The 18,209-nt window shown below is 50.2% G+C and overlaps 1 protein-coding gene across 1 annotated transcript; it reads right to left on the bottom strand.

Moving 5' to 3' along the window:
• Nucleotides 1-478: 478 nt before the first annotated feature.
• Nucleotides 479-8,181, bottom strand: LOC137861924 (fractalkine-like). The gene is made up of 3 exons (XM_068693546.1): nucleotides 7,808-8,181; nucleotides 4,539-4,659; nucleotides 479-3,656 (listed from the first exon to the last, which is right to left on the bottom strand). The coding sequence occupies exons 1-3, from the start codon at nucleotides 7,971-7,973 to the stop codon at nucleotides 2,462-2,464; spliced, it is 1,482 nt and encodes a 493-aa protein (XP_068549647.1). The 5' UTR covers nucleotides 7,974-8,181; the 3' UTR covers nucleotides 479-2,461.
• Nucleotides 8,182-18,209: the final 10,028 nt, after the last annotated feature.

Raw genomic sequence — 18,209 nt, 5'->3', positions numbered from 1 at the left:
CTCACACACACTCATACAGACTCAGTACACAAACCAGTGCTTCTGGCACACTAGAACAAATGACATTTTACACCCCTGTCACCTGCGACAGATACATTCCCCTTGTGCCTTCCCAAACCGTCAGCACACAGCGCAAAGCAATGCGAGATGGTGGTCCCCAGTCTGCCCTGCCTGCAATGGGTCAGGAATTCTCCCAGTGACAGCCACTGCTGTTCCACAGCCCCAGCAGCAGCCACAACCCACGGGTAAAGCCCTGCTGCCCTCCCGAGCACACCTGGAGACCAAAGGTGTCTTTGCCCACTCCATCTGCTGTAGTGCCTTGGAGAGCGACCCCACTCCCATGGAGCCAGACCTGCAAGCCTTCCAGGACCAGCAAGAAAACAGACCAAGGTACAGCATTTTCCAGTGTTCCCAGAATAGTCTAAACTGAGCCACAAGCAAGGACGGGAGGTTACACACGTTCATATCACTACAAAACTTCACTACAAAAAATTATTTCTAATATTTCATATAAAAATAATGCTGTAGTCTATCACTCCATGAACTGCAAGGCCACGAACTCCAGCTGTGCACGAGCGGGGCAGATGGGAGGCACTGCTGATGGCTCCTGCAGTTCATGTAAATCAGCCCCAAATACTTACAGGATTTGGGCTGCACAGGAATGCTTCTGCACAAAGATGGGTTTCATCCAAAGTTCTTAATTACAAATAATCCAATTGCGTTCTCTACCCCTTGTACCTACAAAGCCCTAGATGAATCTCAGTCTACCCTGTCTCAAATCAAGGACATGCAGAAATAAGGGGCTGAGTAATATCAAAAAACAAAACACCAGTGCAGTCAATCCACCTCCAGGACTGGGAGGATGCCCCAAAGGTGGTATCTGATGGGTCTAACAGGCCTGTCTTTACAGCTGGCTCATCAGTTTTGCTTTGGTTATCCTGCTTATTATGTTTTTATTTTCTTATTCTACATGTGTATCCATAGTTTGAGATCTGATTCACTGAGGTCGGTTAGAGGATCTTTGATATGTAACTTTGATATAAACCTTTGATACTTTACCTACAAAGCGTGCTATTATAAAGACCTTTACTTGCTCAAGCAAAATTCATCGTGGAGTAAATGTTAAATAAGGGCTTTGATGAGCTGATCACAGATAAAAGATAAGGCTTACATACAGCAGTGTCTGGATGTGTGAAAATCAGAGACAATTTGTGTTAAAAAACCACCTTTGGTACTGTTACAGTGCTTTAATGCTGTAATCAGTGCTATATAAAAAGAACTACCATGGGACTGAAGTGTAGGATCATGAATGGGGATTTCATGCTTTTTTCTGGATCACCAAATGTGCTTATTTCTAGAGAGAATAAGGAATGGGAAGGAAGGTAATTATGCTGTGGTGTAGTAATTCCTATAATTACTGAATCCAGAATTGCATTTAGGTATTCTAGGAGTGTATTTTCCGTTTTTTGTGGTTGCTGAACAGCAGAGTACAGCAAAAATATTACAACATGGTAATAGCAAAATTGTTGAAGGCCTCTGGCACCTTCTTCCAGATTTTCTCTCATTTATAAAGGCTCATCCATATTATCCTGCCTTTGTTTTGGATGCATCTGGACACAGGGTACATTATCTGGAAGAAAGGGTTTTATTGCAGTTGATTTGTCAAGAATCAGGTCTCAGACTAAATGTGTGAGAAGAAATGCCCTTGCCTGTTGGGGGGAAAAGTGGCCTGACTTTGAGGAGGAGATAGACTGTGAGTGCCAGCACCTCTGAAAAGTAAAACCTGTAGCACTGACCTTCAGTCCCCTACGTACAGAGAAAAATCAGCTTATGTTTTACCCACCTCTGTCTGAAAGCTAGACTACTGCTGCTGGCTCTAGCCATTAGATACCCAATTAAATGGGATGTTTAATCAGCTGAAGGAGAGCCAGCTCCCACTGACTGCCAGCATCGGTCAAGGCCTGACAGAGAAGTGACCTGAAGTGCAAAGAAAGAAGCAGCAGAGAGTTTGTAAGTGCAAAATCAGTGTTTTGGTGTAAAGTTGCTCAAGGTGGCAGAGCCTGAGTCCAGTAGTGTGGGAGAGTGAGTGGGTGGCTTCTCAGCTAGGTTATGAAGAAATGCAGAAAAATTCCCAAGAGCAACTCAGATATTACTTTCTGCCCACCACCAGGCAAACAGCCACCAAGCAGCTCTATTAGAGCAATATCCTTTCTATGTAACAGTGCCAGAGAAAAAAGCTCCCCACATATTTCTAAAATAACGTCATTGGTCAATGACTACTTAGATACATTTTCGGACATTCTGCTCCTATAAAATCTGTTTTCTTAGGCATTTTTAGTTCCTGTACTGCTTCGTACTGGTAACTAGTTTTGCACAAGCTTAGCTTTCTGGCAGCAACCAGAAAGATCCCATGTTCTAGAAACCAATGTTCTAGACCAAAAATGTCCATTCCATAAAGCACTCAGATTATTTCCATTGGATAGACATTGTTTTGATGTCCCTCCTTCTGGTAGAGCAAGCCTTGTACCATCTCTCTTGACACTGTTTCTGTTCTGACGCCAAATTTTGTATATAGCCCCACAGCAGCAACGGTGCAAGCAATCAGTCCACATACCAGGGAGACTGGGATGATGAAGTGTGTTTGAGATCTTGCCAAGAAGCTGAGTGAAGGTGAATCATGTGGCCTTTTTGTAGTCAGCTGCGCTCTGGCTTGGCCTGAGAATGGTTGAGTAGTGAAAACTAACGTACCTGGGTGATCTTGCTTTCCTAAGGCCGATGAATAACCAAATGTTCTAGTACCAACAGCATCTGCAGAGGAACTGAAAATGTTGTTGGTATGGGCAGGAGGACCTTTGGCTATGGCAGTTGTGGGGTTTAGAGTAGAAGTTGAAGTAGTCTCTGGTGGAACAGGGGTGGCTGGGGCTGAGCTGATCTCCATGCTGTTTAGGATGGAGGGGAGATCTGAATTAGAACTCCTAGAAGCAGTGTCTGATGTGTTGGCTCTTGCACTTGTTGGGCCCAGGGATTCATCTGTAGAAAGTACAGGATGGTCCAATCCTTTAGTAACAGACACAGGGTCTGAATTTGAGCTAGGAGAAGACGTGTTTTGAACATCAGCTCTAGCACTTGCAGCATATCCTACAGGTTCTTCTGTCAATCCAACTGTGTTGTCAAAGCCATGCACAAGAGCTGTGGGATGTGAGATAGGCTGACTGGAGACCATGCCTGCTGCAGAAGTTGTCGAATGTGCAGGTTTTAAGGAGTCTCTGTTTGCTTCTGAACTGACTTCAGAGCGTGTAGCAGTTTCCCATATCGCAGGGGACGATCCTGCAGAGAACTGTGTGGTGCTCTGCATGGCTGGTGGAGATTTGCTGGTCACCTCTGTCATGGCAGCAGGAGCATGTGTTCTCTCCAATACTGTTGTGCCAGTCCCTTGGAAAAGAGTAGTTGCAGCAGTGGCTTGAGACGGAGCTGTTACTGTAAGACCAATGTGTTTGTGAAAAATGCCAGGCTTTTCTGGGACTGCTGCTGAAGTGGCAGCGTGTGGGAGTGGTGATGCTGCTGAGGCCTTTTTCTGGTCCAGTTTCCGCATAATCTTCTGCACCTGATCATTTTTTGGATCTGCACAAATTTCCAAGGAAGCCAGTGTAATAAATCTGAAGTGAAAATAAAAAGGGATCACTTATTAGAGGAAGAAAACATGGCCATAGATTATCAGAGTGATACAGAAGACATTAAGGTGGCAATGATGAGAACTGCTGACTCTCTTGAGCTCCTACCATAGTAAAAACCATCACATTGGATGGATTATTTATTTTAGGAAGTGTCTCTGAGATCAAAGTGAATAAGCAAAAGCTGAACATGACTCATAGGTGAAGGGCTTCCTCTTAAGCAGGTTTTCTCTTTCGAAAGCATTGTCCTTATGCTGAGTGCTGGCCGCCAGCACTCAGAGAAAGAAGCTACTCAGGCACCAGCTGCCCAGGGTCAAGAATACATGAAGACAAATCCCCGTTTTACTGACAGACAGTGAGATGTTCCAAGGTCAGCCCAGCAAGTTCACTTGGTGCAACCTCCTGGCCTGCAACAAAGTGCTCTCAGTGGTGCCTAACCTTTAAGGTAGGTCAAAGACAGCAATCATTCTGGGGAAAAAAGGCAGCTTCTCTCGTTCAGACAAGCTGATGAGTCTGAATCTGCTTCCACTGAAAATACCTGCTTTCACAGAACTATGTAAACTCTTTCCCTGTGTGCTTCCACTTCCCCATTCTGCCAGCGTGTACTTTCCCTTTCCTCATCTATTTATCACTCATGGTAGTGACGGTCTCACTGTGTGGGAGTGAACTGGAACCTGCTCTCATTTGCAGGATGTTGGCATTTAAATAGGAAGCACAAACAAGCAAACAAACAGCCTTCAAAGAAATGTCAGTGTTGGCTCTGTTTCCAGAATGTTTTTGCTCCCAAACAAGGATATCTGACAGTGTTGATTCTTAATCATTTGTGGAGGGAATGTGGCAAGGGAACCAGAGAGCGAAGCTGCTTACATGATGGCTTGTTTGGCACACTGGGGCTCAGTCTTGTGGTAGCTCTTTATCCGTTTCTCAGGTAAGATGCGCGTAAAGCGGTTACACACTTTTGAACACTTTATAGGTGCTTTGGGTTGACCTGAAATAAAATTTTCAACATATTAAACACTGTTTTTATTTATTTTTTTTTTATTTTTTATTAGGCACAATAAACATTGGCTCTGATTCTTTTTCTCCTCTGGGGAGAAGGTTTCTGAAGCTTGCAATGGAAATTTCCAATCCCTGCTAAAATGAGATGTTTCTAGGAAAGCAAATCCTGTCAAGGTCATGATTGTTTGCATCACTCAGACCATATGATACCCAGAAAATCAGAAAAAAAATTTAAAAAAATTGTGTGACTCTTGAGACACCATTGCAGCTTGCCTTATAGGATGTGCAAACTCTGGCTTGGGAAGCAGCAGGACCTTTCACCTGTGGGCAACAGGAGGCTGGATCTGAGCTTGGTGCCTAGAAGACACATATCTTCATCTATATCAGCCACTATATCTGTCCCTAACTGGGTCCTGGCACAGGTCAGAGAGCAGAATGACTGTCCTGTCCTTATCTGAATGAGTCATATCTCTTTCCCCTCTGGGGTGTCCCCTCCAGGCAAGTGACTCAGTTGTTGGATAGCCTCCAATGCCTCTTAGACTCAGAGAAAAGGTGCAGAAAAGGAGCCCTGATCTGTGCAGGGATATCATTGCAGCAGTCCAACTTCGAAGCCACAGCAGTCTCTCACCAAACATCTGTTTCCCATCTCTTCTGGACAATAGTTTTCATTTTGCAAAGTGTAAAAAGACTCCTCCCACACCTTCATTCAGAAAAGGGGTGAAGGCAGTCACACAACAGGAGAATCCTTCCCTGCACTTACCCCCAGCCTCCAAGAACAGGCGTCTGCCAAGAGAGCGGAGGTTGCACAACTCAGCAAGTTTTTTCTGCTGTCCCGGGGGGGCGAGGCTTAGAACAACAAACCCTGATTTCTCCGAGGCCCCCTGTGAAGAGGGAAGCTGGATTCTAGTTTAGGTCACACAATCTCTATAAAATGTTGCCTTAGATTCCCAAAGGCTACAGAAGCATGTCAGCTTCTACGTCTCAGAAATGTCAAAGCAAAGCTCTTTTGTTTAGATACTATCATCTTCGGTGGCACTTCAGGGTCAGGAATACGTGCTCCTTAAGCACTCAGGAGTGACCGACTTCCCAATTAACTCATTAACCATGGAATGTGCTGCTGTTGTCCTCCACTTTCAGATCCCTGTTCAACAATCCTCCAAGGGCCTGATCCTTCCCCAGACATCAGGGAGATACATGGCAGGGGTGGCCAGGGGCTGCTCAGAGTAAAGGGTTACTCAGGGTCTGGAGGCACCAGGCTAATCAGAAATCCAAAGACATATGCCCAGGTACACAAACCCAGACTAATCCTGGGTGCTAGCAGGCTCCAGAAAGTATGTATTTAGTTCTTCAAGTCCACAAAACCACTGTGGCCCACAATACATCGCAGAACTATTTAATGTGCTCGAACCTTTGGTCGCACAGCACAGAAGCCAGTTACCCCAGCTGATGGCACAGGGCTGTCAGCATGCCACAACCTTGGAGCAGCGTGGGATTTGTCAAGGAAGTGTCCTGCAGCCACCCTCCAAAATGCCCTTCTCTGACCAAGGGAAAAAAGGCTGAGGACAGGCTTAGCCCTGAGCATGAAGGAGAAATGCAGGAAACCTGAACGTTTAAATAGGGCTCAGAGCAGAAAGAGGGGACGTTTTATTTGCCCCACCTTGTTTTGCTCAGGGCAGTGACCGTCTTTGGATGGGAGTGGAGGGAATACATCTCAAACGTGTCTCTTGTTGCTCCTGCTGCTAGAAGGGCTGCCACTTTAGAGTTTTCTCAAATGTCTTTTTTTTTTTTTTTTTTCTGAGAAATTTGGAGGGAGGTAGAGGAGAATTATTGATAACCAATAACCGATTTTTCAATTATAGACATCACAAATGAATGATTTGCAATTAGCTGAACTTGTGCTGAGTTTTTCCTGGAGCGGAGGAGCTTGGAAAGCTCTTTCCAAGAAGAGAGAGGAGCTGAGGGGAACATGGGGCCATCCCTGGCTGTCCCCTCCTCCCAGGGCACACAGCTTCGCTGAGCTACATCTGAATCTTTGCCAAAGGGACCTCAGGGAAACCCAGGCTCTGGGACTTTGCCCAGCTGTGACCACCTCTCCTTGGAGCCATCCCTACCAGTTTTTCAGCACAGTTCCTCAAGAGACCCTGGCCAGGGAGCCCTGCCACTCTTTCTTTCTGCACAGACAACTTGACTTCATCCCTCTAGAGAAGATTGATGCTGGTCCCCACGTGAGCAGAGCCAGGCAGTGCCGAAGCAGCACAGGGTAAGCTGCCCGACGTCCCTGCTGCCCGCTTGACTCAGGCCAGCCCTGGAGAACCTGTTCAGAGGCACAAGGAGAGGCAGAGGCTCCATCCCCAGCTGCTCTCCTTGCTGTCTTTGCTCCTCCCATCTGGTGGCAGCAGGGCACGGTCTCTTTCCCTTTCTGTGATCATCCCTTAGACCTGGGCAAAGTCCAGTTTCACCTGGGCTGATGAGAAGCTGCCTGCCAGCTTGGCAATCCACCCTGCTCAATCTGTGCAGTGATCACCAGTCCGTGTGCAGATGGCTTAAACCGAGACCAGCCTAGAGAAAACTTCACCCACCTCCTCCCTGTCCTCCAGCCCCGCTCAGCATACCCCCCCCCCAGAGCATACCAAGATCTTTATCTGGAGAGCAGGAGAGCCTTTCCTGCCTGTGCACACTGTGCACGCTGCACATGCACACAGCAATCACGTCTGCAGGCAGCAGCACCCCCGGCTCGCAGCAACGTGCCAAAGGCTGGCTGTGCTGACAGCCATCCCGGGACAGGATGCTGCCCAGATGGCACGTGCTGAGGCTTTGTGTTACTCCGCCACTCTCCCCATCTACCCTCAGGAGTGACAAAAGCCATCAGCGGGGATGCTCAGGCTCTCTTGTGGCAAGGATGATGCCCTGGGCTCCCCCGCAGCTTCCCACCCGGACCATTCCTGCTACAGGATTTTTCCCACAGCCGAGGAAGGCACGAGGTCCCTTCATGCCTGTAACCTGACCCAGCACTGACTTCCCCGCTGTGCAGGATTCACTAATCCTTTGCACAAACCTCCCGATTCCCCAGCCCCTCGCCGTAAACCTTTCTGCTCTCCCAGGGAGCCCCGAGGGTTGTACGCGGAGCTGTGGCTCACCTCCAGCCGGGGTCAGCAGGCCCAGGACCCTCAGCACAAGCAGGGTCTGGAAAGAAAAAAGCTTCATGTTCCCGTGGCCAGCAGCAGGGAGGGTACACAGAGGCAGCAGTTTTCGCTCCTCACTGCCTACTGCATCCTCTGGAGCAACGCAGCTGCTGCAGCTCATTCCAGGACGGAGCTCTGATCTGGGACTTAAATAGGCTCGCTCCCCCGCCTACGTTTCTTGGTGACGACAGGAGGCGGAAGAGTCGGGACAAGAATTGTGCCTGTGTTCCAGAGCTAGATGGCTCCTGGAATTCCCCGGCTGCCGTTACCTCGGCTCCTAATAGCACACACACTACAGCTCCAGCCTCCTTGGCATAGGACTTGGCTTCTCCATCCCCGTGTCTCTGTGTCTCTTACCCACAGAGCCCTAAGGCATCACCATCCTTAGGCTTATAACACTCTCCCCAGCTCCAGCCTGCAGCTCCCTGGTACACCTGAAGCTCATTATGCACCCTGAATGCAGAATTGGCTATTCCCTCCCTTTTTTTTTGCACACATCTTAGAGCAGCAGAATTGGTTGTTGGGCCAAAAAAGGCAGCGTTTGCTAATTGGGCTCACAATTCATCAGCTATCCCGGTGAGCTCATGCCAGGCTGCCTCCTGGGCGACAGGAGCATCGCCGCAGCCAGAGCTGCGACAGAGCTCCAGGGCCCTCCCCAAGCAGCTTCTTGGTCCCTGGGCATGCTGCCTGCCTGCTGCTTGCGAGCACAGCCCTGGCTTTCCCAGAAACCAGCAACACACCAGGCCCAGCATGGACATGCCAACACTGTGGCCATATCCTGCACCTTTACTTTCGCTTTCATTTTAAATGCCATGAGAATACATAACTTTTTTTTTTTCCCTGCCAACTGTCTCAGCTGAAAAATGAAGATAATAGTATGGCCGAGACAGTGTGGCTACTCTTGAGAACTTTTTCCCACAGATTTCTTAGGGTGGTGGAAATTTGGCTTTTTTTGTGCTGTGGGAAATTCCAACAATCCTAGTTAGGTTTTTATTCCCAAGTAGAGAGAAAACCCCTAAGTTTCCACAAGATGAATTCTTAAATCTTTTGGTGGAAAAACTCTCAGCCTCTATCTTTAGCCTTTGGTTATATTGTGAGAGACAACAAACCTCATATATCAACTGAAATTAAACAAACAAACAACAACAACAACAAAACCTTTACATTAACAACAAATCTTTAAATTAATCTATTTGATCCAGCTGGAACAGAGCATTGTCTGTCCATCAGGATGCCTTCCTGCCCCCTTCCCCAGACGGTGTTTTCTCAGGCTTGACACAGCCTTACAGGAAATCCTTCTTCTGGGAGATGGCTTTGCCTGTGGCTGCCAGGACACCATGGCTGCTGGAGGGGTACAAGCTCCCATCTCCCCTGAAGACACAGGCTTTGCTTCTTCTGCAAAGGGATTACCACCAGCAAGGGATAAAAACGGGGAAAGGCTCCAGCATGCACACCAAGTGGGAGGGTGAGCACAATGTTTGCTAAAGGCCCAATTTGCCACAGGCATTGGCAGATTTATGGTGTAAACAGCAATCTGGCAGGGTAAAGCAGTGGCTTTTCCTGCACTGCCTGGTCTGGTTGTGATTTGTACTAGCGAAGGGACTTTGTTCCCGCAGGATCCTTGCCTCCAAGAGATCTCCATTTGCTCCCAGTGAGCTCCGCAGCTGGACTTGGAGGTGGCACCTGTGCAAGGAAATCCCACAGCTGGAGGATGAAGGGAACCGGCCCCAGTGTGGCTCAGCAGAACTTCAGGTGTGGGTCCCACACCTGCCGTTAGCGCTGGAAGTGGGCCACAGAGCGATTGTCTCAGCTCCAATGAGCTGTGACAAACCCGGGCTGCAGCAAGCAGAAAACTGCCCTCCTAATGCCTGGCCTGCTTCCTACACCTCCTGCCCTGTATTGATTCGATGGTGAAAGTTCTCAGGACTTGTTTGGGCTTGGCTTGGCTTCAACTGACAACAGCCAACTTCCAAGACAAAAAAAAAAAGAACAGAAAAAATGAATAACTGGGAACCGGAACACAAAAATCACACACAGGCTGTGCTAAGAAAACGCATTAAAATGAAACTAAGCGGAGTAAGGCTGGGGAGGGAGAAAGCCCACCATGAACAGCACGTCATATTCTTCCAGCAAAGACCACAGGCTGGGAAAGATCAGCACAGCCCTTTCTTCTGTAGGAGGACTGGAAGGATACTTCGTCGGGTTGCCCTTAGCATGCAGAGGCACCCTGAGAGGGTTGCAGAATACCAAAGAAAGGTGGTAGATGCTAGGAAGAAGGTGGGCTGGTTTTTTGTTTGTTTGTTTTGTTTTTATTGTTGTCTGGTTGGTTTGGTTTTGTCTTTTTTTCCCCCCCTGTGTAACTTTGACTGTAGTACTAACAAGGCTTTTATGCATTATGTAGATGATTTGGACTATTCAGCTGTTAAGACTTAACGAGACAAAGAATAATTTTTCAGCTCTGTAGGTACGTCACATTCACCTTTCCTAATGACAAGATTTTGGTGCAGCACCATCCCGTTTCCACAGTCAGATTCGTACAGATATGAGTGCATCTACAGCAGACCATAGTTCTTTATTGCTATGAAGGCAGATGAATAACAGCCTTCTCCTGAAAACAACATTTCCTCTCACTGTAAGGGACTACCTGAGGTTCAGCAGTCAGCATGGCAGCGTAGGTCCGTGCTGCACAGGGCTATAAACCAGCAAGCTTGAGCACCCAGAGGTGGTGTCAGCTTGGATTGCTGCCAGGGTCCATTAAATCTTTTAAAGATTAGAGAGAAGGAAGGCCCTCAGTCTTATCTGAAACATGGCCAAGGAAAAAACATGAACAAACATATCTCTGCACATCTGATGTTGGGTATGGGCGGAGGGACTTTGCACAGCGCACTGTGCTGGGCCTGGGACTGTGCTAACACAGCTGCAGGTTCAGTGTTTAGCACTCACAAAAAGACTCCAAGACTCGTGCCAGACAGATCAGTGGCGAGGCTGGAGTTTGGGTTGTCTGGCTCCATTTCCTGCTCCACTCTAAGGAAAGTTTCATTATCAGGATGGATGTCCTGCTATTAAATGCTGCCTCTGCTGCAGGAAAGGGAGAAGAAGGCCTGGTGTGGGTTGGATGGGGGTGACAGCACAAGGCAGGCTAAACAGCCTGATCTGGTGCCCTATCCGTAACCTTGGGATGCTTGGTGCTCCAAACCACAAATGACTGGAGGGGCAGATCCCATCTTTCCCGTGAGGAACAGAAAATCAGCTCCACCACTCTCAGCATTTGCCACCTACTGCAGATTTGCCAAGGCAGTTCACAGGCAAGTGCTGCAGCGCTGCGCAGGTTCGAGGTTCGCGGAGGTGGATGGGAGGTGTGACTAATGCTGGGGAATTTACCTGGAACACAACAAGCAATATAACCCTGCAAATGTGATATGCAAATCAATCAGAATGAGGGCTGTGTCAAAACAAAACAAAACAAAACAAAACAAAAACAAAACAAAACAAAACAAAAAAACAACAACAACAACAACAAAAAAAAAAAAAAAAACAACAAGAAATGAGCCAAGAATATGGCCCTTCTCTTTCAGGGTGTTTCTGTGTTGGAAATTCATGCTCCTTGTCTATTCTTTTGTGTGACCTGGAAGAAATGTAGCCCAGTGCTGATCAAATGACATTGCTGATGATTCCCACTGCATTTCCCACTATTCAGAAGCTCCCAAGACCTCCAGAGCTGGTCTTTTAGGTTGAACTGGAGCAGGGAAGCCCAGCACCTCTGGTAGCAGGTACTAACAGCATCCTTTGCTGTTCGTAGTGCCGAGTTCCTCATCTATGTCCTAGAAGCTTGCTGGAAAGAGGGAGCAGGGACACAGCTTTTGGGAAGAGCCAGACAGTCTTTGTACTGCAAAGGAGACAAGATGACCCAGGTCTTTAACTCTGGACATACGATGAGATTCTTTTTCCTCTCCTTTCCAACTTTCTGACACGAACCCACCCTGAGGGTCCTGAGCCTTAGGCAGAAACTGGGCTGCTGAGGAACCGTTGTTTCTCACCTCCCCTCTGGTGTAAGGGAAACCAACATCAAAGCCATGCTCACGCTCTGTTTGCTGCCAGCTCTGCTTTGTGCCCTCTCGCCTTGCCACTGGACACAACTGGAAAGAGTCTGGCCCCATCCTCTTGACACCCTCCCTTCAGATATTTACACACATCACTAAGTTCCCCTCTCCATCTTCTCTTAAACAGGCCCAGCTGAACAAAGCTCCAGGTGCGGGCTCACCAGGGCTGAGCAGAGGGGCAGGGTCACCTCCCTCGTCCTGCTGGCAGCGCTCTTCCTATGCACCCCGGGACACCATGGGCCTTCCTGGCCACAAGGACACACTGCTGGCTCACGGCTAACCTGCTGTCCACCAGGACTCCCAGGTCCTTCTCCACAGAGCTGCTCTCCAGCAGGTCAGCCCCAGCCTGTACTGGTGCCTGGGGTTACTCTTCCCTCGGTGCAGGTCCCTGCACTTACACAAAGACCGCAGTTCCCTGCACATGAAGCTCTCTGGGGGTATGGCTAAACCGGTGCAGAAAACGCTCTTCCACAACACTCATTGACAAAACAGATTTACCCGAAATGGTTGGTGCTCTACGCTGCCTTCCCCCAGAGCACTTCGTGCTCCAAGAAGCCAATGAAAGACTTCAGTCTGCAGAAATGCAGTGTTTTTTTTTCCAGTGTTGTTATGTGTCTGTCACAGCACAGGCTGGTATGGCCTGGAGCAGTCCAGAACCAACCCAACCTCACCTCTCCCGGCCAAGGCAACTCAGGAAACAGATCCTTAGAGCCAAAGGTGGCCTCTCATTTTGGAGGTACCCTCTGTCGATGCCTAATGTAGAGCTCTTGAGACATCAGTGTGATGATGGAGAGAATTGAACAATAGAGGACCAGGAAATGTTTGGCACTGCATGGCTGAATGTTCTCATATGAAAAGGGGCAGCAAATGAGGAACAGCTGTTTGGGGCTGTCTGTAGTCAGCGTCTTCACAGAGGCAGAACTCCTATTTGGGAAGTATTTACCAATTTCAGGGTTTATGTCTTCAAGGAACTGCTTTAGTTAGAAAATGTAATTTTTAAAAGTAGCAGAGAACATCACACCAGCTTTCACTTCTCTGAACACAATGGCTTCCTCCTTCCTTGTTAATAAGAACAATTTAGGACGCCAGCACACAGTGCAAAGTGCTGATGCTCGGTATTTTTCCACGAGGCAGCCCACAGCTACCGGTCTGGACCCCGAGCCAGCCTGGCTGCAGTGGGCTCCCCTGAATGCGTGTGGGAGCCCCGGCCTTAGCTTGGCTCCAGTCACTGGCAGGTGTCCCAGGGCCAAAGCAGACACCTGGAGTGTCTTCTTTACCCCTGCAACAACATGCGGGTGGGTAGCAGGGATCTGGCTGTGTATTGCAGTCTGTGGGATGCAGCTCTTTCCCTGGCAGCATCATATATGAGCCGCATCTCTATCATAGAATGCTTTGGTTGGAAGGGACCTTAAAGATCATCTAATTCCACCCCCCCTGCCACGTGCAGGGACACCTCCCACTAGAACAGGTTGCTCAAAGCCCCATCCAACCTGGCCTTGAACATTTCCAGGAATGTGGCATCCACAGCTTCTCTGGGCAACCTGTTTCAGTGCCTCAACACCCTCAAGGTAAATAATTTCTTCCTTAAATCTAATCTAAATCCACCCTTTTTTAGTTTAAATCCATTACACCTTGTCCTATCACTACACTCCCCGATAAAGGGTCCCTCTCCAAGTCCCTCTCCCTGCCCCACAAGCTGCTGGCTGATCCCAGTGGGACATTTCTGGCAAAGGCAGCCCATGGTGTGGGTAAACATTGGGCACAGCAGGGTCTGGTCTGTGCTGCTTGCACACGGGGCATGGAAAGGTGCATGCCTGCAGTGGGAATCCGTGCCTCTCCTCAGCAGCCAGAGCAGCGCAAACTGAGCAGAAGTCATTCTGCAGCTGTCCTGTGGAGAAGTACAATAAACAAGATGTAAGCTGGTTGAAAGCATTGCATGCAAAGAAACAAATACAGAACAACACACTTAAGATCTTCCCAAACAGAGAAGAGTGCCTTGTCCCCAGCAGAGCAATGCAGGAGAAAGCATTAGGCCCCTGGCTTCTGCTCAGTTCATATGGAGGTGGAAAGATCCCCTGATGTTGCAATCCTTCTGAGTAGCTTCAAGCCACGAAAGCAATATTTCCACAGAGCTGGCATGAAGAAGGAAATACCATATTACCCCCAAAAAGGCAGTTTTTTCAACACCACACTGCAGGCAAGAGAGGGGAGAGGGACATCAGGCCTGGTCACAGCAGAAACCCTCACACCCCACGGGAGGCCATGGCTGCTGCAGGCGCTGGTGCCAGGATTTCCACTGGCATTGGCGTGGCTGTGCTGTGTCTCACGCCACGGTGGTACATGGGGGGTCTCCCCTCTTTGGAAAAGGGTCTTGGAAAGGCCCTCATGGGCACAGGCAGGAGGTGGGGAGCAGGAGGATGCTGCTGTTCAGCTGGGTTACCTTTGATAGAGCCCAGGACCAGGCTCTGGATCTGGAAGAGGATGAGCATGTGCCTCTTTGCAGCAGCCCTGCTTCCTCCCCCATCCCATTCCTCCCTCACATGGCAGCAGGAACGGGGGGCACACGATGCCAGCCCCCCAGCCAGCTCCTTCTCCTGGCAGGCACGGCCAGGTCTTGGCCTCAGCCCTGCGCTCTGGGGCCGCAGGGAGCTCCCCCCTCCACCAGCCTGTGTTGGCCAACACGACTGCCACCTCTCCACCGTGTCACTTCCCGCTTCTCCAACCAACTTGTTTGCACATGATTGCTGGCAGTCCAAGAAGGTAGCTTACCAGAAGCAGCTTTTTTTCACTGCCTTCTCAGAAAGGCTGCTCATCTGTCTCCTTAGGGCAGCGAGCCATGTGCCTTCTACTGGTGGCTATGGGACCAGTTTGGCATGAGCTTACCATTAATCAGTGACAGTGGGTGGAGGGGTCCAGAAAGCCTCTGTCCTGTGGTGCTGCTGGGGCTGACCCTTACTGATGCTACCAGGGTTTTGGGGGAGGGCTGGCACTGTTTGGCCTCTGCCCTTTTGAATCCTACCTCCAGCAGTGTCCCCACAAGAGATGATGGCACCCGTGGGACAGTCCCAAAGGGTCGGAGTGGTGCTGTGCCCTGACAGACGTCCCCGTGCTGGGCTACCATCACCTTCTGGTCCAAGCTGAGCCTTCCTGTCCCACCAGCTTCCAGAGCCCTGCCAGCCGCTCACAGAAGCAGGACAGCACAGCCCTGCACCCGCAGGCCCTCCAGACCAGAGCTGTCAGCCCCCGAACCTGCTCGGAGCACCCCGCTTCTTTACGCAGCTCCTTGCACCAAGCCACAGCGCTGCACCGGGCTCACAGCCCGTACCCAGGGAGGCACACGAGCTGCAGGAAAAACCCAGGAGCCTGTAGAGCTTAGGGCAGGTGACAAGCCTTTACATGAACAACAAACACAGCTCAGCAGGAAAATAAACTCTACCAGGCGTGTCTCCACACAGCCTCTTAACCCTTTCAAGGCTTTCTGGCTCAGCTGGCTGACCAGAGTCACTGGGCTGCTTTTACAGCTCTTCCACCCCAGCCTTGCTGAACCTCACCTGATAAGAGCAGGGCAACTCCCTGTCCTCTGCTTTTGCCTAGAGCCTCCGTGCTCTCCCTGTCTTTCAGCTAATTGATGTGCTCCCTCATCAGCTTATTTAGAGGACCAGTCAGCTTGCTCCTTGGGGAACATGTTTTTGTCTTTGCCAAACTCTCTTTCTGGGACCATCACGCTTCCCTCACCACCCTCTGCTTGGTGCAAGAGTTCTGTCTCCTTACTGTGGTCCATGTGCAGTGAGTGTTCAATTACAGTGCAGCTGACTCGTCACCTAGAAGAGCAACAGGTTACAGATGGTGGCTGTTACTGGGGACAGTGCCCAGCTGGTGTTGGCTGGGGATAGCTAAAAAAGAGGTTGCTGGGGCTACCGACAAGGGATTTTCCAGCTCTGGGCCATCGTTCTCATGTTAACACTAGGCATGCAGCAGGAGAGAGGGGGAGAGTGAAAGAAAAAATTAACGAGGCATGTCTGGGATTCAAAATGCTGTTTGGGGAATAATTCCTCACCCTGAGACAGAGCTGATTGCATCATGTGCTGAAAAGTGGGGCTTGTGACTAATAGCGTTCATGCTTGTACCTGTGTGACAAAAAGAAAGTGTGCTGCAAGGGCTGACTTGCCTGTGCCCCTTCTTGCTGAGCCGGGCTGCAGCCCAGAGCTGTCCCAGCTCCATGTCCAGCGTGCACCTTCAGGCACCTTGGGTTCACTCAGCTGGCAAGGCTCTGGAGGAGAGGTGACATTTAGGCAGCAACCCCCCCAGGACACCAAGATCTGTGACAGATGGGACAGGCGACCAACGGCAAGCTCTCGAGCAAAGGTGACGCACTGCCAGCAGTGAACACCTCTGCAAGGTTTCCTCTTGGTGGTGCCACCAGCCTGTGAGCCCCTGGCCACCACCTGATGGCTGACATAAAACCCCCGATGCCCACAGCTCCTGGCTTGTGCCCAGGGCTCCTGGCTGGCTGCAACCCCCCAGCCTTGCTGGCCTGAAGGTGACACGGGCCACAGCCGCTTTGTGTTCTCTCCTACTCCTTGAAAGGGTCCTGCTCGCACCCAGGGGCACAAACAGCACTCTGCCCTAGGTCTGCAGGCCACCGAATTTCCCCGAGTTGGAAGGGCCTTTGCCTCTTGCTGCAGTGGACAATGCCATCATGTGGCTGTTGTGACTTTGCTGAAACACAGCACGCTGCTGCCTCTTCCTGCCGTGCCAGCGGGAGATCCCCTAACTGGGTGCCAGTAGCAGCACCAGGGCTGCCAAGCACTGACCTCACTTGCGGGTCCCGCATCCCACCACAGCTGCATCCACCCACAAATTCCACGGATCACGAGGCCGTGATTTCAGTGCTGTTGTATCATTTCCTGCTTACTGCGGTGCAGGAAAAACATCCTGCCTTGGTGCTACAAACAGCTCCATGCAGCCCACTCTGAGGCGGCTGGGACTTTCACTGCGGAACAATGGGCTGACCAAAAAATAACTTTTCCTCTTGGCTCTGTTCCTCTGGAAGTAGTTTTTCCCCTTTCTGTTCCCCCATTCCCTTTTCCCTGTACTGGCTACTTTCCCAACTTTCTTTCTTAGTATCATGCACAAGTGGCTAAGAACAATTCTTCTGGGACATTGGGACATTTGTCTGATTGGCAGGCAAAGTAGGAAGCTGAAGGCAGACTCAGTACAGAGTTTGCCAACTCAAGTATTCCAAACATTTTTATTTTTTTCCCCTGGGGAAGTGCTGGTCCCAAAAGTCCCAAAGTTACAAAAACAGCTCAAGAAGGGAGTTGCAACCATGGACCACCCTCCCACCGCAGCACAGGCTGGTGGCATGTGGTATTATTCAAGATGCCCTGCCACCTCCTCCAGTACCACAGAAGTCCTCACTTCTCCAAAACACACCACATCACACTTAGTACAAAACCACTATTAAATGTACTCGGATCCTCTGACTAAACAAAACACCCTAAAATAAACCAGGCCAAGGTGTGCTGTGAGGCCAGGCGGCGGTACCCAATGGCGGCACCGCATGAGGTACCAAGTCGCGCTTGCAACCATTGCATGGAGCAGGCCGCGGCCCTCCATGGTTTTCCCCTCACAGCCCTCGGGTCAGCAGAACAAAGGCGCCGCGCAGTCCTGTCAGCGCCCTGAGGCGGCCCCGCGAGGCCCTGGGCTGGGACTTCCACCGGGTGTTTTTGTCTGGAGGTGGAAGTGGTGTGGGCAGGTCAGCTCACGAGCCAGATTTAGCCTTAGCAAAACAGAGCGCATTGTCTCAGTACCGAAACCGCTGCCTTTGATAGTGACCTTTTGGGGGAAGGGGGGGGGGGGGGAGGCTGTTTGTGAGGTTTAACCACTTCGAGGGCAGCCGCAGCAGTGTGACGCCTTTGGGGCACGTAATTGATTGCCCTGCCTTTCGCAGACACCATGCAAAACCCCACGGGAGACACAAGCGGTGGCGAGGGAATTACGAAAAGGTTCCCTTGCTGTGAAGCGGCTTTGGAGCAGGAGGGCAGCCCTGTGGGTGGCAGCTCTTTCGGCTGCTGACAGCCCCAGCAGCTGGGCAGGGCTGGAGGGGAGCTGTGGCGCTCCCCACACCCTCAGCCCTCACCCAGGGGGTCGGTGGTGACCTGAGGGGCCTTGAGGAACACCGAAAGGGTGAAGGGGAAGGAAGCAGGGCGGGCTCCATGTTGTGTAGCACAGGGCAGGCAGCAGCACCCAGCGCT

This window comes from Anas acuta, chromosome 10 (assembly GCF_963932015.1).
Source record: "Anas acuta chromosome 10, bAnaAcu1.1, whole genome shotgun sequence".
In the NCBI taxonomy this organism is placed as follows: domain Eukaryota; kingdom Metazoa; phylum Chordata; class Aves; order Anseriformes; family Anatidae; genus Anas; species Anas acuta.
The sequence above is the reverse complement of the archived record's forward strand: the minus strand, read 5'-3'. Positions and strand labels throughout refer to the sequence as shown.